Below are 23,474 nucleotides of genomic sequence, written 5' to 3'. Positions count from 1 at the left end.
CTTTGCCACTGATCAAGAGCTATTTAATAGCAGCAATGTCTGAATGCATTCCAAAGGCCAAGAAGTTAAATAAGGAAGGTGTGAGACGGATACATAAAGAGATGAAGTATACATTCTGGATGAAGAGAATTATGGAGGGGGCATGAGTGATGATAATCAGCTGCATGAGAAGTACAAAGAGCAGGCTCACTTGGTAAGGATAGGAAAAGTCTAGTAATTTCTCAATGAGGCCAAGAAAAATCCCAGAGAGTTCTTTCATGGCCCTTAGAAGAAAGAATAGTTATGGGAAGACGATATTAGTCAGTGAAAGTGTTAATGGTAATAACTGCTGCAGGGTATATAGTTGAAGCAATTTATATGAGCAATTCATAAAGACATTTCATCCTTCTGCAACATTATGCAAGGCTTGAGTGCCATAGGAATGGAGGAGAGGGGGAGGGATGATGGTGAATGAGCGAGTACGTAGCAGGTATATGTAGAATTAAATATATTAATTCCTTAAATATAAAGAGCTAATAAGCTTCATTTCGGCGATATAAACAATATTTTAAATTAAGGGGATATAAAATCCACATTGTTTCAAAACCGAATAAGAAACTCAAAGATTGGAATCAGAGAGTTTCAAGCCGAATATAGTAAACTATAAAGTATCGGCGACACTAGCGTGAGCTAATGCAAGTGACCCTAGTACGTAGTACTATACCGGACAACTCGTTGCAAAGGTGGGGAAAGTTCAGATCGCTATTCTTAGGTATTTTCCATAATGTAAAAACACATTTCCTAGGAAATGTATGTTGTTATTACATGGGTAGTGACCTCCCTCCATAATGTAATAACAGCATACATTTCCTAGGAAATGTGTTTTTACATTATGGAAAATACCTAAGAATAGCGATCTGAACTTTCCCCACCTTTGCAACGAGTTGTCCGGTATAGTACTACGTACTAGGGTCACTTGCATTAGCTCACGCTAGTGTCGCTGATACTTTATAGTTTACTATATTCGGCATGAAACTCTCTGATTCCAATCTTTGAGTTTCTTATTCGGTTTTGAAACAATGTGGATTTTATATCCCCTTAATTTAAAATAAAAGTATATTAATTCTACATATGGCTTTTTCCTATCCTAGCTATTAATAATGCAGTAGGTCTAGATGATACTGCATATTACCACAAGTTTTGATAAACTTTTCTGGTGTGTTAACAATAGACAGCTTTGGCATACTTGTTTAACAAGCACCTTGCAGCAGAGAAAGTTCAAAGGAGTGGAAGGAGGGAAAAATCGTTTACATCACAAAAGAAGTGATAAGACTGAGGCTTTGAATAATGTGTCAGTCTGTGTGTGTGTCTAGACTTGCGATTATGGTGTCAATGTCAATATTCCTTTTCATGGTTGGCATGGATTTTCTAAAGGGAGTCATGTTTTAAAAATCTGCTCATAGATTGATAAAACATGATTCTCTTTAGTACAATATAGCCATTGGACCAGAGATATACATATACAATGGTGTAATTAGATTTTTCAAAGGCCTTTGAAAGATTATCACACAATAATTACACTGGAGCAGATAGGGATTAGATAACCAATTAGTGCATTGGATAGCAGACATGCTATCTGAGAAGTATCAACAAGTTGTGTATGGGATGTATTCTGTCTTAGAAGTGTTCTATTTTGGGGTCATAACTGTTTGAGTTAATGATATGAGGGTTTTAATGGAATATCCAGTTAATATGATGCAAATTAGGAAAATTATGAGTAAAAGAGAGAGATATGACTTTACAAGTGATTTATATAGACTGTGTGAGAGACAGGTGAGTAGAATTACTGATATACTATAGCAAAGTATGAGGTATTAAAATTTCAAAACCATGAAATGAAGTGCACAGTACAATTAGTGGATATATCTTATAGGAGATATTAGGACCGTATACAGCATTGGGCAGATGAGGGTAATGTTATTGAGAGTCAACATGGATTTGTGAAGGGGCGCTCTTGTTTTAACAATATGCTAGCATTTTATAATAAAGTTACAAGAGCATTAGATGAGGGAAAGGCATATACTGCCATTTTCCTAGACTTAGCAATGGGTCTGGATGTCAGATTGGTCAAATGGATGCAGGATTGGCTGTCCGATAGTATCACAGAGTTGTGTATGGTGGAGCAATATCAAAGAGGCAGAAGGTTACAAGTGGGGTTCCACAGGGACTTATATTGTTTAACTTTCATATCAATGACATCGTCCGCAGATTGCAAGGGAATATTCCATTGTTTGCGGATGATGGGAAGCTGGGAAGGGGTTATTAGTAATAGTGCAGATGTGGTAGCCCTGCAAGAGGATTTGAATAAGCTAGAAGTATAATTCCTGTTTAACTCCTCCTCTATTGGAGGAGTCAAACAGGAGGAAGTAGGGGAAACAAGAGATCTGGGGTTGATGATTGATAGAAACTTGAAATTTAGGGGACATATTGCAAAGGTAGTGAAAGTAATGCAGAGGATTGCTGCAATAATGAGAAGGACACTGACCTGCAGAGATAAAAGCATTATCATTCTGTTGTATAAGGCCCTGATCAGAACACACTTAGACTATTGTTCTCAGATTTGGTCCCCAGGATTTGAAGGGGATAAATTAACTGTGGAAAGGGTACAGAGGCAGATAACAAAGATGGTTTCAGGACTGTACAATGTTAGTTATGCTACTGGAAGTCCACACTCCCTGAGGATCAGCTCAGGGAGTGTAGACTGCAGAGTTTGGTGAGAGGAGGTGTGATATGATTGAGACTTTTAAACTGTTGAGAGGTGATTACAGGGTTGACACTGGGGAGTTCTTTCGCTTGGTTGAACAGTGGGAATGAGTCATGACAAGGGGGGCCATTCCTGGAAGTTAAGAAAGGAAACTGTGAGAAAGAGGGTGAGGAATGGTTTCTTTGCATGGAGGGTGGTTGAACCATGGAATGCCTTGCCTGATAGAGTGGCGAGAGCGAGAATGGTCAACAAGTTTAAGAAGTGGTATGATACACTTTGTGTTTCCTAAGAGGGACCTCCCACGATGAGTCCTGATAGACTTCATGTTTCCTAGGAGGGACCTCCCTCGATGAGTCTTGATAGACTTGTGTTTCTTTGAAAGGACCTCCCATGATGAGTGTTTTTTGACTCCATGGAGGCCTGAACAATAATAATAATATTAGGTGATTAAAGGATCGGTTGGCAGCAAAACGACCCAGAGGAAGACAAAGATATAGGTGGATTGATACGGTACAAAGTGCCTTAGATGACAGAAATATAAGATCTGATAATATTGGAGTCTTGACAAGTAACAGACTGATTTGGAGGAAAATTGTAGATAGGAAGTTAGTAATGATGTAATTTTTTTCATGTAGTACTATCATATCCTGTACACTCCTTGAGGGTACATGGCCAGAATTTGATGATGATGATGATTAAAGGATCTTGGGGTGATGGTACTCAAGGATCTAAATTGTAGAGGACATCACAACAGATTAAGGCAATGAGACAAAACATGACGTGTAAAAGTACAGAGCCTATGATGTCCAAAGCTGCAGACTACTGTCCAATGATTTAGTCACCTGGCTCTTGGAAGGATGTATAAGAAAGGATCCAAAGAGAGAGAGAGACACAGCTGATGAAGGTGGTTTCTTATCTGTGTAATGTTATGAAGATAGAGTCTCCAAGTTTACAGAATCTCATTGATGGGCAGAGGAGGAGGGATGGAGGGGAGGAATGATTGAGATGTATTAGGTGTTAAGGGGTTGTTAGTGGAATAATATGGAAGAGATTTTTCAGAAAATGGGAGAAAACAAGGGTATAACAAGAGGTCATTCAAGGAATCTGTATAAAGAAAGAGTGAGTATGGGAGTATAGAGTAGATTTTTTGTATGGAGGGTGGTTGGTGAGTACAATGCTTTACTGAATATGGTGATTACAAAAACAGCGAAGCCCAAGGTAGCTTGATGATTCATGTGTAACAGTGGGACTTCCCGTGATAAGTCTATTGATTGCAATGGAAGTATGACGGTCATAATAATAATGATAATATTGAATACCTAACTCATAAAGAACCACAAAGAGTATACCTGACAGTGGAAAGTTACAGAAGGATTGAAAGAGAGATTATGTGACTTTGAGATAAGTTAAATTATCATTTCTGTGAAATGTAGTAATATCCCAATACTTATTTCAAAATATGTAAAAGAGTGGTCGGAAATGAAAAAAAAAAAAAACCGAATTTATAATTTCAAAATTATTTTTATTTTTCGACATAATCTCCCTTAAGACTAATACATTTATTCCAGCAATGCTCCAGAGCCATTATCCTGTCTTTGTAGTGGTTCTCAGTAAGATTTGCAAAATACCACTCTACAGCTGCAATCACCTCTTGATTCGAACAAAAATGCTGACCAGCGAGGAAGAGTTTTAGTTTTGGGAACAGATAGAAGTCAGAGGGAGCCAAATTTGTGGAATAGGGTGGATGTTCCAACAAATCAGAGTGCAGATCCATTAATTTTCTCATAGCCAAAACACCTTCGTGGGCAGGTGCTGCATTGTCCTGATGAAAGATGATTTTTTTTCTTCTGTAAACCGGGTATTTTCTCATGAATTTTTTCATGTAGTCTAGTTAAAAGATCGCAATAATATTCCCTGGTTATTGTTTTACCCTTTTCAAGATAATTAATAAACAAAATGCCTTCAGTATCCCAAAACACCAATGCCATGACCTTTCCTGCTGATGGAACTGACTTTGTCTTCTTTGGCGCTGAACAACCAGCTTCTCTCCAGTGTTTTGACTGCTGTTTGGATTCTCGTGTGTAATGGTGAATCCATGTCTCATCCATAGTAATAAATTGATGCACAAAATCAAAAATCAGTTTTATTGTTGTTAAAATGCTCCAAGCACTGTTCAAAGATTTTCATGCGAGTGCGTTTTTGATCTGCTGTGAGCAAGCGTAACACCCATCTTGCGCAAAGCTTTTTCATATGCAATTCTTCATGCAAAATATGTCCTATACATTCTTTTGAAATGCCTATAGTCTCAGCAATTTCATGCACTTTGACTCGCCAGTCATTCATATCATGAACTTGATCAATGATTTTTGGTGATGTTACACTTTTGGACGTCCTTCACGTGGATCATCTTGAAGGCTGGAATGGCCATGTTTAAACTCGGCAGCCCATTCTTAATTGTCTAAAATGAAGGAGAAGAGTTTCCATAAACTTTTATGAACTTTGAATGAATTTTTTTGCCATTAAACCTTTTACAAAGAATTTTATAATCGCACAATACTCAATTTTATCCATTTCAAGGGATACAGGCAACAGGTTTGCTTCAGACAGCTGTATAAAACAAACTACTTGATAGAATGATTTGCAATTTCACATGGATGCTTATGACAAATGGAGGTCAAAAGACTCATCACAGGAGACCCAATCAATCCACACAATCTACCATACCTCTCCTTGAACCCATTAACAGATAAAGCACTCACAACTGTTAATGGGTTCATTCACAACTCTCTAAGCAAAAAATCTAGTCCTTACACCTTTATTCAACTTCCAGATGACCTCCTTGTTCAGGCTCCTCCATGCAAGTGCTGAAACATTTCCCCTGCATCAATATCCTATAAAACCCTTTATGCAAATTAATCCACATCCACAATCCAACCTCATAGGGAACATTCCACAGGCCACCTCACCATATTGGTCACTCACCTCTGAATCCTCTCCACTGCTTTCCCCAGGGAACTAGATTTGGGCACAGTAATCCAGATGTGGATGTATTAAGTCCTTATAAATATAAAGAAGAATAACAACTTCCTTATCTCTACATGTTAATGTGTTCCTCAACAGCCAAGTAATCTTATGGGCTACCTTAGCAATGTGTTCTCTAAACTTTAACTGTCTGTCTACCACCACCCCTAAATCTCTAGCTTCATCTATTTCCTGGAGTACAGTGCCATCAATGTAAATACATGGCTTGTAATCTATTTTTACCAAAATGCAATTCTCCACATTAAAGTGAAGCCCATTATCTTTTGCTCATACCGACAGCCTATTTAAATCGCTCTGCAAGCTCTCAACATTGTCTTGATAAACTATTACTCTATCTAATTTCACATTATCATCAAACAACTGAATATATCCTTTCAGGTTATTTCCTATATCATTTATGTACAAATTAAACAGCAATAGTATCTTGCGGCACACCACTTGTACACAGTCACCTGCTTTCGCTTTGATTCTGCCCCTCCATATACCACTTTTTGATATCTGACCAGCAGCTACCCTGTTATCCACTTAATTAGTGTCATATCCAAACCCATTTGTAGTAATATGCATAACAGAGTTCCATGCAGTACGTAATTCCATTTCTTTTATCCAACTCGGGGAGGGGGGGACTTCAACTACGGAGATACAGACTGAAAGAAAGATTCAAATTCAAATATAAGATTGAAAAAAAAAAGTTGTTGTTATAAATCGATAAGTAAATTATGTTCTGACGCTTACATGAAATGTATATCCAATTTTATTTGACCAATTGTGGTGTTTTTCAATGTAATCAAGGTCTAGGAGAACATACACTTGGATTTCAGAAAGTGCTTCACGAACTATAAGAAGTAAAAAATATAAAATAAAAAAATAAAAAATAGCAAGTCATATAATATCAAATTAAGAAATTCATATCAGCAGAAATATTTGTATTTATATTAGGTAGGTCTAGATGGGTTACCAGACTAATTGCAGAATAGATTTTTTATCTACTTCCCAAGACTATAACATCACTTTAAATTCATATTTACTGCAATGCATTTCATTAACACAAAAAACAAATATATATATATATATATATATATATAAATCTCATGCATGAAAGGTTGTAAACCTATAGTACATGAATATATAACAAGTATATAATATGTAGGTTGGCTAAGGGTTAGATAGAGGTCATATTCAAGCCATTAAGAAGTAGGATAGTGGTCTCGAATTATCGTACTTATTATTATTATCATTATTATTACCACCAGTCAAAATAGAGTCAAAAGACTCACTGTGGGAGGCAAACAGTGTGATACATCAAACCGTGCCTTAAACTCATTCAACATATCTGTACTCACCACAACGTCAGGCAACACATTTCACTTACTAACTTTTTTCACTTGACTCTCCATGCAAAGAACCTTCACCTTATTCCCTTGCTCACACCTCTCAATATACAGATTCCAGAGATGTTCCCTTGTCCGAAATCCCTTCTCCTATTCTATGAAAAATTTTTTTCATATTAACTTGGTAACAACCCATTACCAACTCAAATGTGTCAGTTACATCCTGCTCTTCCTCCTATTCACAAGTCTTTGTAAACGTAAACTGCATTCTCTCAATCTGTCCTCATATCCCACATCCCAAAGACCACTTACAGCCTTAGTCAGTCTTCTCTGGATCTTTTCCAATATATCCTCATCACCATGAAAATCAGGGGACCATATCTGTGCACAATAATCCATACAAGGCATGATCAAGACAATGGAACCAGAGCTCCTCTTTATTTCTACAAGTTAAGGTCTTCTGTCTCATGCCATAATCTGATGTGATGTCTTCACAACTTGCACAATCGACCACTGAACTTCACATTCTTGTCCACTACCACTGCAAGGTCTCATCTCCTCAGCTTCCTCCAAAATTTCCCCAATAAGTGTATACTTTGCATCCCATTGTTGCCTACCAAATTTCAGACCTTTACACTTGGCAACACTGAATTGACAGTTCCATACTACATCCCACTCATACAATCTATTCAAATGCTTCTATAAGGCCACAACATCTGCTTGATTCCTCATCACTTTTGGGAACTGACAAATAATGATATTTCTCTTTTTATATAGTGCACCCCCCCCCCCTCCATACATAACTTGCTGATACCTATCTAATAGCCAGTCACCTATACAACTCATGTCTGTTATACAATCCCATCTGCTTCAGTTTAGTGATCAACTTGTGGTGTGGCAATCTATCAATGCCTTAGAAACATCTAAGTATATTAATGTATATGTATATCATTTTCCAATACATTCATCACCTTGTTATAATACAAATACCAGTTGGGAAAACATGATCTCTCTTTAACAAACCCATGCTGACAAGCACAAAGAATATCTCTCACCAATCTTTCCAATATTTTAGCTACAATTCAAGATATACAGATTGGCCTACAATTTGTTGCCTTAGTCTTATCACTACCTCTGTGAAGTAGAAAAATTTGACCTTCTTTCCACTCCTTTGGGACTTGTGCTATTGCAAGACCCATGTTAAACAGGCATGCCAAGGCTCCTTGATGACAATAAGTTCTATTGCCTTATTGTCATCTGGCTTACTTAATTCCTCATATACCTCTTGCTCACTCACCATTAATCTTCTCTCATTTCATTCTCTACACTTGAGCTTCTGATATCACTTTTCCTTAAAAACTGTTTGTTCGATTTTATATGGTCAAAAAAATCACCATAAGAATAATTGGAATTCACTTTCACATTTAAAAGTTCCTTTACTATTGACACCTGCAATCAGAGCTGATGTACCTGGTAAACACATAGCAAATTCTACTAACTTGAACATACTTTTGAAGGTGATGCCAGCATTCTTGAAGATCTCAAATGAAGACAACCATTTATCTTGAATGCTTAAAATTTTTGAGTCCCATTCTTGTTTTTGTTGTTGTAGAACTTTGTTTAGCAATTGATCTTTCATCAAATAATTCATCTGTGTTTACTGAATTATGTACTATCTTGTTGACAAAAATTTGCACTCTCTTCTAAATCAGCCCAATTCACATCAGAAGTTAAAAATATCCAATTAAATTTTTCTGCCTGTTCAACACTCTTTTTCCAGGACTGTAATAGTTTATACTGACTTCATAAAACTTACTAATGTTCTCATAGAAATCTTCCTGATTAATTTCACCATTTGCTAGTAGCTTACTTAACTGTTTTTTTGCCCAAAATGGCACAAATTTATGTTGAAGTCTTTCTTCAAGTTTATTTTCCAATCCCAGAGGTGTTAATGAAAGAATATTTCATTAACACCTCTGTTGCAGTTATAGAACTGGACTCTATTTGCATGATTACAGTTTGAAATAATTGTAAAGTTCCATAGAAAAACAGAAGATATACTTCATTTACTGGATTTTCAAAAAAATCTTGTAAAATCTTTGGGCATTGTTGGCTTGAGAGAAAATATGATTTTAGACCCTCAAATATATCTAAAATTCTTCGTATTACAGGCAATAAGCTCAAAAATCTTGAACTACTGTAAGACAAAATTATTTTATATTTGATATCTACAAAATCGCAGAATTCTTTAAGTTGGGTAGTTCTGACTGTGTATATATGAAAATATTTGTATAATTTAATTACCATCACTTCAATATCCACAGGTAGTGTATCTACAGCAATCTAAAATATACTATATGTGCCAAGCAGCCAATGTCTTGAAGAGGATGAGACAAACTTCTTTCAGTTTTTCTGAATGCATTTTTCTCGCCCCTCCTATTAATTAGTCATCTGCAACCCCTCGACATTTCAGTCAACAAACCATTTAAGGATTGTTTGATGAAGGAATATCAGTCCTGGCTGTTGTCTACAAACTTTCTTTTGACACCTTCTGGTAAGATAAAGAGAGCATCTCATCAAAACTTACAGAATGGGTGCCAACTGCATGAAAGAAAATGCTAGAAACTTTAGTGCAGCATTTCTTAAATTATTGTTGTAGTAAAGTTTCTAGTATTTTCTTTCATGCAGTTGACACCCATTCTGTAAGTTTTGATGAGGTCCTCTCTTTATCTTATCAGAAGGTGTCAAAAGAAAGTTTTTAGACAACAGCCAGGACTGATATTCCTTCATCAATAGTAGCAATGCATTAGGTGACACAGAGCAGCATTTTTCAAAATTTTCTGACTGTGACCCACAATAAAAAATAAATTTTACTTCTTGACCCAGCATACATGTGATACCTTGAGGAAATAAGGTTGTACAATACCAGGCAAGGCAACAAAGTGCTTGGGATTTTGTCACCTTCTAAAATGAGCTTAATATCTGATACCCATCAGCCCAACATATAAACTGATTTCTGGAAGCCACTGAAGTGCATACAGCTTACCTCACCTTTGTGGGGTAAGCTGCATGCACTTCACTTTGCCACAAGTTGCACGACCTCTAGGGTCTGCTTTCTCTCTATCAAGGAGAAATGACACAAAAAACTGAAACAAATGTTTCCAAAAAAAAACAGTATGTGTCCTTACTACATATAATAAAATAAAAACAAAAATGTAATAAGTTTATTATTATTATTATTTGTCACCTCCAGGGAGTCCAAAGACTCATCGAGGGAGGGCATCTGCTCTACAGCTCTGTCTCCACCACTCACAATCCCTCAGCTGACTGTAACTACATCAATGCCATCTATTGCCGACCACCACCACCAGTATTTCCACAGACAACCACAAACATCCATGCCCATGGCGAGATTTGAACCTGCAGCCTTCTGGATGGGGAGCGGATACGCTAACCACTTGGCCAGCCAGGCTGGCTTATATATATATATATATAAGTTAACATCAAATGTGAATTTTATTAAACATTTAAATACAACATGTAAAAAAAAAAAAAAAAGCAGTCAAAATAAACAACAGAAACAGACATTATAACATAGAAAGAAAACAAAAACTGTAAAAATAAATGCAGCAGATGTGACACTGCCCTGCATGAATGTGTAAAGCTACAAATTCTATGAGATACACTCTGATATTTTCTATTATATTTCATTTTTAAAAAATGCTGGTTATGACCCAATAAACTGATTTAACAGCCTGCTAATGGGTCATGTCTGCAGTTTGAAAGCCGCTGACACAAAATGATACACTGGTGTTCAAAGCTGAGGACAAACTACATTTTTATCTGTATATGAAAAAAAAATTCATGACTAGAGCTAAATGTGGACATAAATTTATTGCAACATACTAATAAATTATATTACACAAAAAATGTGGTATAATTTTCATACAAATTAAATTGCAATATGTTTTTGGCAAAAGCTACAAATTTCCTAAGAACATAGTTAAGGAATTAATGTACAGTCCTCACAGAAAATTATGCAGAGAGACATTTCAGTATGGACTGTATCCACCCAGAACTGTGATGCAGCTCTCACAACAATACCATGCTTAGCACCAAATGATTCAGTTCTTCAGGCAAACTGGCCCACTCTTCCTTTGGATCAAGGATAAGGCCTTGTTTGGTTTCTGGAGGAGAATTTCAAGCAGCAATGCATCTCCCTATTGCTTTCCAAATGTGTTCTATGGGGTTGAGATCTGGGGTTGGCAGTCACTCGATTCTAATATCCTCAGTCTCCAGAAATATCACCATCTCGTGTACAATGGTGTGTGGCACTGTCATCCATAAAAATGAATTCTTTGCCTACAACTCCATGGAACAATTGAACATAACATTGAAGAACTTCATTGCAGTATCATTCACCAATCACAGTCCCTTATTCCAGCAACTGTAGCTCAGCACATCCACCAAACATAATGCCTCCCAACACCATGATCCCGCTGCTCACCATATCTATCCCTTTCGAGAACATTCTTGTGATGGTAAGCAATACCACTTTCACATCAGATCAAGTGTTGTCTAGAATCAGAGGAAAGACTAAAACAATGCTCATCTGTAAATGGTACATTAACCCATTGGTGTCTTGTCCAATTTTTATGGTTATAACACCACTGAAAATGCTCTACGATGAACTTATAGATAAAGGGATGCAGACTACATGTCTCTCAGGTGTATAGGCCTACTTATTGCAGATGTCTTGCCACAGTTTGCCGAGATATCCGTGTACCTGTGCTTGAATGGAGCCGACCTGCTGTGGTGCATCGATTACATTTTGCTGTTATAACCAAAAATCTGTCTTCATGCTCCATGGTAGAGTGAGAGCACCCTCTCAGCAAACATCTGGAACACATTCCATTGGTTTGAAACACTGCCCAGTCTGGATATAACACTTTATGATATCCCAAACTCTCTGGCAGTATCAGTAATTCTGTAGTCTTCGTCAAGCTTTCCATAATTCTTTCCCACATGAAATCATCTAGATGATGTCTTTGAAATATTACAAGACATCCAAGTTTGCAACTTTATTCCTTCCCAAAAAGAGCTTCCTTCAAACACAATTTGCTTAGTGCAGCCTTTTGCCTTTTATCCTGTTGAGTGCTATTGTGTGACCCCTTTGTGCATGATTCGAAAATTTGAATGTGTACCCACTTTCTACTCGAAATCATCAGTTATACAAATGCCACAAGCTGATTCATCTGAATTTGCAGTTGCAATCTTCAGAAATAATGTTCGTCCTTAGGTCTTAGACACTAGTGTATTTTGTGTGAAAATATGAACATTGATGACTCTGAATCGAAACGTGATTAAAAAAAAATCAGACTGAATTTAAATATATTTTGGAATAGTTAGTGATCCTATGTTTTCTATTGTTTAGATACTGTCAATAAACTGTATTGTATTATAATATTCCTTTGTTAGTGATACCAAAAATAATGATGTGTCTTAGAATCAAAGAAGCATAGTATTTATTAATTTTCATTTATTTTTGTCAGGCTAAGGTAAACAAACAGGTGACCAAAGCAGCAATGCTTAGTCAAACAGAATTAAAATCCAATTATTTGTGTATTTATTTTTGTGTGTGTATAGTTATTGTCTGTTTATTTTTAATTTTTATTTGTTCCTCATCATAGTGAATTGTAACGTAGTTACAACATATGTAGTGGTGATTGCAATAATGTTCCTCTTAGAATGCCTTTATCATACCATGGCAGTTGACTCACAAAATTATATACTGTCTCCTTCTTATTCATTTGAACCAGTAACTTTTTCATATCTTCTCACAGACAACACTTGTTGCCTACCAGATCATTTGTACCCCAAAATAAGCATATTTTTCACTTTCACTCTCTGCATTCTTATGGCATTGCTAATATCTTTAATCTTTGTCCCATGGCAATATGATTTCATCATGCTCACCTCAAAAACTTATCTAATTACAAAGTCTCTATACAAAACTCTATCCTCATCTGTCCATTCTTTTCTGTCATACTGCTCACCAGGTGTTTCTTCAACCATTCTGTCTTATGTCTTGCACTGTGAAGGATTCTACCTTAAGTATGTTATCCCTCTCTCATTACCATCTCGTCATTCTCTTCATTTTCCACTGTTTCAAACATTCTTTCTATCCAGTGGCGGCTGGTGAAAATTTTAAGTGGAGTGCTGCATACAAAATAAAAAAAATTTTTTTTTAAAATTATTTTTTTCCTAATCAGCAACCAATTTATTAATAAATAAATTTACATATAAAAAAATTGCTTTATTAAAAATATTTCACCCTCACTACAAACAAACACCAATAATGAAAGTTTCGTATCTCACAAAAATAATGGGCAAGCATACGATACACTGATACACTGCTCAAACGAGCAGTGTCAGAATGACTTGTAACGTGCAATCACAAGCGCAAACAAATATCAGCGAGACTGGCTGCGATTGGTCGAACGTAACAATATTGACACTGTGTTAGATGGCAGTGTATTTGTTTCGTAATCTAAAGCATTAATCGAACAATTCCAATTATTAACTATTCAATAATTTTGTCGAAACAAAAGCTGTAACCATTAACATGTTATATTGCATTTATATAATGTTGTAAGCATTGTTATTATTTACAAACACAAACAAAATTCAAATTTTTCATTTTTTCCTTCGGGGGTGCTGCAGTGTCGCAGTGCTTATGTATGGGCCGCCACTGTTTCTATCACTTGTATCATGTATACTCTCACTCGCTTCCAGTACTTTACTTACAACACTAGCACAAACATTCACAGTCACATTTTTTCGTCTTTCACTGATCAACTCTCCTCTTTCATTTTTTTTTTACTCTCCTCATGCTTCTAGTATTCATTTCCAAAGCATTTTCAACACCAGCCCTCACCATTTTCATTCTTTTTCCAAAAATCTGTCATTGTACAAAGTAAATAGATTTTGCACATATTGAAGTGATCAAAATCACCTATAATGAAATGTGACCACTGTTCTGCAATGTAATGTACAATACATATTATTATTATGATTATTATAATTGCATCCTCCATGAAGTCAACAACTCATTATGGGAGGTACATTCAACTAACAATATATTTATCATACCGAATCTCAAATTCCTTAACACTCCTCGCATTAACAGCATATTCTGATAATGCAATCCATTCACTGACAATTCCCATGTAAAAAATCCACCCCTCGCAACCTCTTCATCACACTCTTACATAACTTCTAGGGATGGCCTCTGGCTTTTCCCTTCATGCCTTCTACTCTTTTTATAATCCCATCTGGATTAATCCAACAAAATCCTCTCACTAACTTAAATGTCTCTATCATATCACCTCTTTTCCTCCTATTCACCAAACTCTGTAATCCAGATTTCTTCAACCTCTCTCTCTCCATAGCCAGCATTCTAAAGTTCTGATATTGTCTTAGTCACTTGTCTTTGGATCCTCTCCAATGTTTCCACATCACACTAAAAACCAGGTGACCAAATTTGAGCACAAAAGTCCAAGTGTGGTCTGACCATTACTTCATACAGCGACATAACTGCTTCCTTATCCTTCTTCTTCCTTACTTTTTATCACAGCAGCACAATGATGAGCAGTCTTTGCAACACATGCAACATAACCTCTGAACTTCAGTCTACTGTCAACCATCTTCAGTTTTCTATCAACCAAATCTCAAATCTTATCCACTTCCTGCAGTACGGCACCTTCAATATAGTACACAGCCTTTTATTTCTGCACTTCAAAATGCAACACTTTGCACTTATTAATATTAAAACTAAAGCTCCACTCCTTTGTACAAGTCAAAAATCTATTAAAATCTTCCTGAAGGGAATTAACATCAACAAACAACTGAAGATCCTCAGCCAATCCACATGATATATCATTTACAAACAAGTTGAACAGCAGGGACCCAAGAATAGAATCCTGGGTTCTGTTCTTGCAGTTGACTCAGCTACAGGTTACACTCCTTTCTTGAGACACTGCTTCATCATACACAACTTGTGGTATCATTCAGAGAGCCAATCCCCAATCCATCTAACCAATATACTATCTATTCCCGAACTTGTACACCAACTTATCATCATTATTATTGTTGTTATTATTATTATTATTAGTGCTTTTTTTTCTGAATATCATTCATAATCCTTGCTCTCCGCCTCATTTCACCACAATCATACCTAGGCAACACACTGACTACCCTTCCTGTCACACTATTCTCATTTATCTTTCCAAGCAGTCTCCTGACATTCATTTTGACATGCTCTTTGTTCTCTCTCAAATCATTTGTACCAATTAATACAATTAACTCTTTTGCTCGTTCCCGCCTCATATTCAATGCCTCAATCACTCTACTCATTTTACCGCCTGGAAAACATACCTTGTGCATTTTATCCTCTAGCACACCTTTAATAATGGAGTCGCCATACAACGCCACTCGCTCATCTTTTGTTAACTCTTTCATGCCATCATGATTTATTTTAATAGTTTTGACCTGAATTCTCTTAATTTCATTCCGCATCCATTTCATTTCTTGCTTCATCCAATCCAATTCACCTTCCGAACCTCGCGACACATTCTCTCTATCATTAAATCTTTCTAACTTTCTAACTCTCGACCCCCTCTTCTCACTTTCCCTCTCATTCATCCTTCTTTGTTTCCGTACTTTCGGTCCAACATACGTCCAACTTTCACTATCATTCTTCTCACTTTCACTCTCACATATCTTTCTTTGTTTCCGTACTTTCGGACTAACATGCGTCCAACTTTCGCTATCATTCTTCTCACTTTTACTGTCATTCATCTTTCTTTGGTTCAGTACTTTTGTTCCAACATGCGTCCAACTTTCGCCATCAGTCATTCTTTTTTCGCTATCATTCATTCTTTCGATTTTTTTACTTGCGATTTCTGCATCACGCCATTTCTACTTTCATTCGTTCTCTCGATTTCATTTCTTTCCGCCTCACTTTCGTCCCTTTTAACATCCGTTACGGTTGTCAAATAGCTCTTTTTCTTTTTTCCTGATTTTTTAACATTTTTTCGCCTGTCTTTCTCACCATCCTTCTCTTTCAAATGTGCACTCGCAACACAATCGGTACTAGCACTTTCTGTCATCAACTTCATATTCGCATTCATCAATTCCTCGTTCAGGTCACATTTCGCACACACCCTTCTTCCATCCGCACTAAACATCCACAAATCATTTATGTAATCGAATCATTTATGTAATCGAATTTGCAAGACTTCTTCTACTGCTAAATTATTATGTTTGACCAAATCCTTATATATGCTAGATTTTTTTCTTATTTGTTCATTCTGTTTATCAAAGAGTTCTTGCACAAGGTCCACTAAGCTGGCTTTTATAGTCTCTAGATCATTTTCTATTAGTATATTTAAGGAGTTCAAATTATAGAACTCACTTGTATTTTTTTATCTGTTCAGTTCGTTGTCTGATTTTGCCTCCGGTATACTCAGCTGCGTCGCAGGTGGCCTGGCTGCCTTAGGTGCATTTCTTTGTTCTTCCTGCAGAGTAGACACTTCCATTCCTCGTGTGCTGCATTGGATTTATGTTGCCAGGGTGTTTCTGAAAGGTCAGCAGATGTAAAGTGTAGATTCCTACGGCATTTCCTACTGGTTATATGATTTCTGTCGTATGATAAATCCTTCAGGCAATTGATGCACTTCATGACTCGCCTTTCTTCCCTTGAGCAACTGAGATGGATTACAACTGAAACAGTAGGGTGAAAGCATTTTGAGCAACTGTTGATTTCTGGAGAAGTGAGTGTGTTATAGCAGGGGAAACTAAAGCTTACATCAGATAACTGCACTGGTGAAGAGAACCCTACCTTATAAGAAAAAATGAAATTATTCTCCCACTTTACATAACTTTGATATGACCAGATCTTCAACAATGTGTGCAGATATGGTCATCTGGGTTAAGGAGATAGGGCGATTGTTGATAAGGTTCAACAGCAGGTAATCAAGATGGTTACTGGCCTATGGAATTGCACATATGAGGACAGTATGAGAGCATGTGGTTTTCAAGTCTGAGGAATAGATAGAGGAGACAAGATATGATAGAAAGATATAAGTTAGTACAGGAATCTTGCAGTATAGGGAGAAGCGAGATTTTGCAGCTTATGGCAGGTTGGGGTAGAACTCAGAGGAATCATTTGAAGCAGACTAAAGGTTAGGAGACATATCAGGAATTGACCATACTAGCTAGTTAGGATCTCATGACAGGTAATTAGGAATGAGTGACTAAAAGTCCTCTCTATAATAATAATTTTTTTAACACAGTTTATTATCTTTCAAAGAAATTACATGAGTGTAGGATACATTTTGTTACATGTTATTAAAATTACTATGATTAGGACAATGTAATATTATAAGAATTATTATTATTATTATTATTCGTGCCTCCAAGGAGCCCGTAGACTCATTATGGGAGGACACCCATTGTACAACTCTCTGTCTTTACCACCACACAGAAGCTCTACTATCAATCACCTTCATCAACACCATCCATTGCCCACCACAACCAGTATTTTTTGTATGTCAATTTTGTGTGTTCTGAAGGGCCGATTTATCTCTATGCGGGATGAAAAACAGAGTTTCTGGGAGAAAAACCCTGCTACCTACGACCATATGAGATCGCTAACTCACCTTCAAATGAAAAGTCCACATAAAGATTCCTTCCTTCCATCACGACGAGAATCGAACGTAGGCCTTTTCCAATTGAAGCGCGAAATGTCCCATCACTCTTCCAATTGCACTACGGAGGCACTTAAGAATGAGTGTGTTAGGACACGGGAAACTAAAGCTTACATCAGATAACCACACTTATGAAGAGAACCCCACCTTATAAGAAAAAAATAAATTATTCTCCCACTTTACATGGGTTTGATATGACCACATCTTCAACACTGAGTGCAGATATGGTCATCTGGGTTAATTAATGTTAACATTAATAGTAATCTTAACAAAAACAATTCACAGTTACAGTTTTACATTAAAACAGTTAAACAGCTAGTTTTACATTTTGTCATTAACATTTTAATTTTATAATTCAGTTTTATTCACATGCAATAGATAATGCTATATCCATTCATTTCACTTTTCAAAATAATAATTAAAATAAAAAAAAAAGTTTTTTTGCATTGTTGCTGTTAAGTTTTTTATAAACTTAACAGCAACAATGAACAATGAAACTTGACAATTTTATAACTTTACAATTCTGTACTAACCATGTGTACAGTTCGGTACATCACTTTACTTTCACTTATCGTTACCTCTCAGAGAATGACATATATTTTATAATATTTAGGCAGCAGTACTATAATTTCTTATGTTACAGTTTTCATTCTTAATATCTTTATAATTCCATAATGTGGAATTATAAAGATATTAAGAGTGAAAACTGTTATAAGGCAGAATAATAATGATCACAGTAATCGTTTGCAAATATAGTTCACAGTTACACAAGGTAGTTGATATGATTACATTCTGCATTTTATTATATATATATATATTTATTTCCCTTTTTTTATTTGACAAGTGTTATCTTGTCAAATAAAAAATATTTGTATTTTTAGTTTAGTACAGAACAGTGGCTGCCGGCGAAAATTTTAAGTGGGGTGCTGCATATACAAAATCGCGAAATTCGTGATCTGGTCCCATGGCCACCAGACATTAGACACATTCCTTAGCCACCTAAACAAACAACACAAACGCATACAGTTCGCAACTGAAATTGAAAAACACAACACACTTCCGTTTCTAGATACAGTTGTCACGTCTTCTCTCGGGCAATCTTTCCTTCACTGTTTACTGAAAACCAACACATACGGGACAATATATACACATAAACTCTTACCACCACCCAACAAAAACTAGGTGTCATCAACACGCTAAAACACAGAGCTCAGACGATTTGTTCCAGTGAACAGGCACTGAAAGACGAATTTAAAATTATCAGTAATAACTTACAAAAAAAACGGATACAGCCAAAACACTATAAACAAAATTCTCTAACAAAACCACAATAAAAAACAAAGACAAACCAGACTATAAAACTATAACCATTCCCTACATTAAAGGAATATCAGATAAAATAAACGGAGAACCTAAAAGCCACCTTTAAACCTCCTGCAAAATTAAAAAGCTTACTCAACTCATCCAAAGACCCACTCCCTCCACTAGCTCACCCTAGAGTATACTGGATTTATTGTACTTGCAACATACCATATATAGGAGAAACAGGACACACTATTCCTATTAGACAAAAAGAAAATAAATGACACATTAAACATAATAATTATGGTGAAGCTGGCCTTTCTGATCATGCCCTGAATACCTTACACAGAATTGACTGGAAAACCACCAGCTGTCTACATCACACTAGAACATGGTATCATGGTATGAACGGAAATTCAAGGAAGCCTCTGAGATTATCAGCAACCACCCCAATCTAAACAACAATGATGGTTTAAAAATCCCAAACATATGGAAGGTATATATTCGACCTTATTTGCCAAGAACAACTATAAACAGGACTGTAGAAAATCCAGTATTGTAAATCAAAAATAAGAATTGTAATACTAAAAATAGGACACCAATTGTTTCTGAAAGAAACTATCTAAAAGAATGTTTATTCCTGTCACTGTAAAAATAGAATTTAGCTTGATGTAAAAATTTATTTTTTATTTTATTTTATTTTATTTTTTTATATATTTTTTTATTATTTTTTTTTTCCACCAGAGGTCACGCCAGTAGAATAACATGTAATCAAATCATTGTTTCTCTAGCTTACAATTAATGATGTAACTCAGCTTGTCCCGTATATTTATGTACGCTCCAGATGATGATCTTGATGTGAAGATCGAAACGTTGGGATAATAAAAAAAGTTTTTTTTAACACGGTTGTAAATTCCATAAAATTTTAAAAATGAATGCTGATCACCATGAAACCCTAAAAGAAAGGATTATTTCATAATCTAAAGCATTAATCGAACAATTCCAATTATTAACTATTCAATTATTGTCGAAATATAAGCTGTAACCTTTAACATGTTGTATTGCATTTATATACTGTTGTAAGCATTGTTATTATTTATAAACACAAACAAAATTTAAAATTTTCATTTTTTCCTTGGGGGTGCTGCAGTGTCGCAGTGCTTATGTATGGGCTGCCACTGGTACAGAATATTATATACAGGGTGTTCGGGATAAATTTGACATATATATAATTAATTATATTTTTCCGTAAGTTACATGTATTAACACACACTTCTCTTCATTTAAAAGTTTGGACCCTTCTTCATTCATATACAAGATGTCAGAAAGGATGGATAGCTGGAACCCACCTGAATCATGGAAGAGAATAACTTGTATCATGATGATTCGTGCCCGCCATCAAAATAAGGATATTACGACTGCTGCCCAATGCTCCCTGAATACAGTAAAAACAATCAGGCATGAACTAGAGACTTGCAATGGTGACTACGAGGATGTAGCAAGAAGAAAGATCCCTAGCAGACGATCTGATTGTGTTCGTACAGCAGAATTCCTCGCAAATCTGCAGGAACAGGTGTTGAAGAACCCTGGCATTGGAATTCGGGCTTTGTTCGTGGAGTTGCTAACTGTAGTCAAGCCCTGGATAACAAGGGTAGCCAATGGTAGGCCGTATGTATGGCAGCAGGATTCGGCCCCTTGCCACACCTCTGGGAAAAGTCAAAAATGGTTGTCTGAAAATTTCTACGACTTCACCAGTCCAAATGTTTGGCCTCCAAACTCCCCAGACCTTAACCCCATGGATTATTTTGTATGGGGCGCAGTTGAAAAAGACACCAATCGCACTTCCAGTAATACAAAAGCCCAGTTAATGGATAAAATTAAAACAGTTTTTGCGGCCCTTCCCAGGGAGACTGTAGCATCAGCTTGTTCGAGGTTCCGAAGCAGAATCGGTGCTCGATTCTGCTTCGGATCGGTGTGATCGATGCTAATGGTGGTTATTTTGAGTAAATCTTGTTGATAGTATTGTAATTAACTCTGCCTGTAATGTTTTTTTGTCAATTCATTAAATTTAATAGATACAAAGAAGATTTTCTTTTTCCTTACGAAACTGTCAAATTTATCCCGAACACCCTGTAATAATAATAATAATAATTATCATCCTTATTATTATCGGTAAAGGTATTGTGACTTTGAAGTTACCATATATTCTGGCACATAAGTCAACTTTTCAGCATTGAAAAAAAGTACTAAATTTTTTAGGTTGACTTATACGGTGGGTCAAAAATTGATTGCTTTCCAAGAAAAAACTAGTATGTATCATACTCTGTTAAATTTATTAGCAATATACAAAAAGGATAAATAAGTAAAAATATTTCAACTTATATCAAATTTATTTACAGAAAAAATTATTTACACGTTATGTAATTATTTATTTACAAAAGAAAATAGGTAGGTAACTCCATAATTAAAATTTAATTTTCACTGTCTGAATGTATGAAAAGTTCATTGTACTCTGGTTCTGTAATTTCTTCCGGTATATCGTCATATAAATTGTATTAGTTTTCTCCATCAGATTTAGCATCAATTTCGTCATCATTGTAAACAAAATCATCTTCCGAGCCATCTAATTTGTTAAATATAGCACATTTTTTAAAAGATTTTATTACTGTATCTGTTTTATTTCATCCCATGTTTTCGCTACCCATTCACACATAGTTACCAAAGACGCATGTCACATTTGTCCTCCTTTTGTGTAACATTTCTCTCCTTCTTGCATCCACGCATTCCACCGTTTTCGTAAACTGTCTTTAAATGGCTTGTTTATACAAGCATCCAACAGTTGCACTAGTGAAGTTAACCCACTTGGAATCACTGCCATATTGGTATTATTTTCTCTTAATAAAGATTTTGTGCTCACCGTTAAATGGGATTTGAACATGTCCCACACTAAAAGACTGTTTGGATTTTTTAATGCACCTTGTCGTATATTCCAAATATTTTTTATCCACAGCTTAACTCCTGCTTCTTCCATTCAACCATTCTCATGAACATGGACAAAAACGTTTCTTGGAATTTTGATCTTTGGCATTGTTTTTCTTTTAAAAATTATCATAGGTTTTAATTTAGTACCATCAGCCATACAAGCAAGTGCAACTGTGAAACGGCTTTTTTTCATGTCCAGTTGTTTTTAAAGAAATAGTTTTACTTCCTTTCAATTCTACTGTTCTATTCCCCATCATGTGAAACATAACTGGAATTTCACCCATATTTCCAATTTGAGACAATAAATAATTTTTTTGCTTTCTTTTAGCAATTATAAATCTTTTAAAACTTAATAACTTATCCAAATCCTTTGGCAGCTTCTGTGCGATTTTCGTTTTTAGTCAAAGCACTAAATTTTTCCTTTCCATAAACCGGCTACACCAACTCACTGTAGCTTTGAAGTTTTCGCTGTCCTTTTTATTTGCTTTGCCCCACTTCAAAGCAAATAAATGAATATTATTTCTCGTTATGAGTCCATTTTGGCGATTTTTTCGAACCCAATCCACGACATTATTTTCCAGAATAGGCCACTTACAAATTCCTTTCCATAATGCGCACTTATTTTTTGCATTTTAATTATTAAAGTTTCATTTTTTCTCCAATCACGAACTAGTTTTTCGGTTACTCCGAACTGACATGCAGCAACACATTTAGTATTTTCTTTTGCAAATTTAATCACTTTGCACTTAAAACTCGCGTCATATTTCATTCTTTTAAAAGGAGCCATTGCACTTTAGTTCACTATTGGTCAACTGGTCAATACAAAAAAGAAATTTTTCGAGTTGACTTATACGACGAGTATACTATAAAAACTCAAATAAACTCAAAAAATTCCAATATCGACTTATACGCCGGAATATACGGTAATTGTAGTGATTGGCTAATAAGGATTATTTGATTAAGCTGTGCTAATCGCACCTACTTTGAAGCTAGGGTTAGCTTTTATGAATAATAATAATAAGAACAACAACCATAATAATCATAATAATTATTATTATTATTAATATTTTCCTTGGAAACTCCTTTTTATAGAGGAGTTTCATATAATTAATAAGCTAGACAACAGAGAAGGGAGTAATCAAAATTTTGTCATAATCATAACAACGTATACCTGGTGTGTTGTCAATTCACACATGTGAAAGACAATATTTAAAAAAGAAAAAAAAAACATTTAATAACTGACTGCAATGATTCAATGTTCCAAAATAGTTGGATTAAAACTGTTATATCAAATTAAAAATATAT

The 23,474-nt window shown here is 35.6% G+C and overlaps 1 protein-coding gene across 2 annotated transcripts in view; it reads right to left on the bottom strand.

Moving 5' to 3' along the window:
• Positions 1 to 23,474, bottom strand: part of LOC150102412 (uncharacterized) — a 261,771-nt gene that overhangs the window by 67,466 nt on the left and 170,831 nt on the right. The window contains exon 7 of one of the 2 annotated variants that reach the window (XM_090399631.1): positions 6,521 to 6,621. The exons of the other annotated variant lie outside the window; for it this stretch is intronic. Within the exon in view, the coding sequence (XP_090255757.1) occupies positions 6,521 to 6,621 (101 nt within the window). The remainder of the gene's footprint in view (positions 1 to 6,520; positions 6,622 to 23,474) is intronic. 2 annotated transcript variants of the gene reach the window in all.

Source organism: Typopeltis vanoorti, chromosome 10 (assembly GCF_054136105.1).
Source record: "Typopeltis vanoorti isolate ZY-2024b chromosome 10, IOZ_Tvanoo_1.0, whole genome shotgun sequence".
Classification (NCBI taxonomy): domain Eukaryota; kingdom Metazoa; phylum Arthropoda; class Arachnida; order Uropygi; family Thelyphonidae; genus Typopeltis; species Typopeltis vanoorti.
The sequence above is the reverse complement of the archived record's forward strand: the minus strand, read 5'-3'. Positions and strand labels throughout refer to the sequence as shown.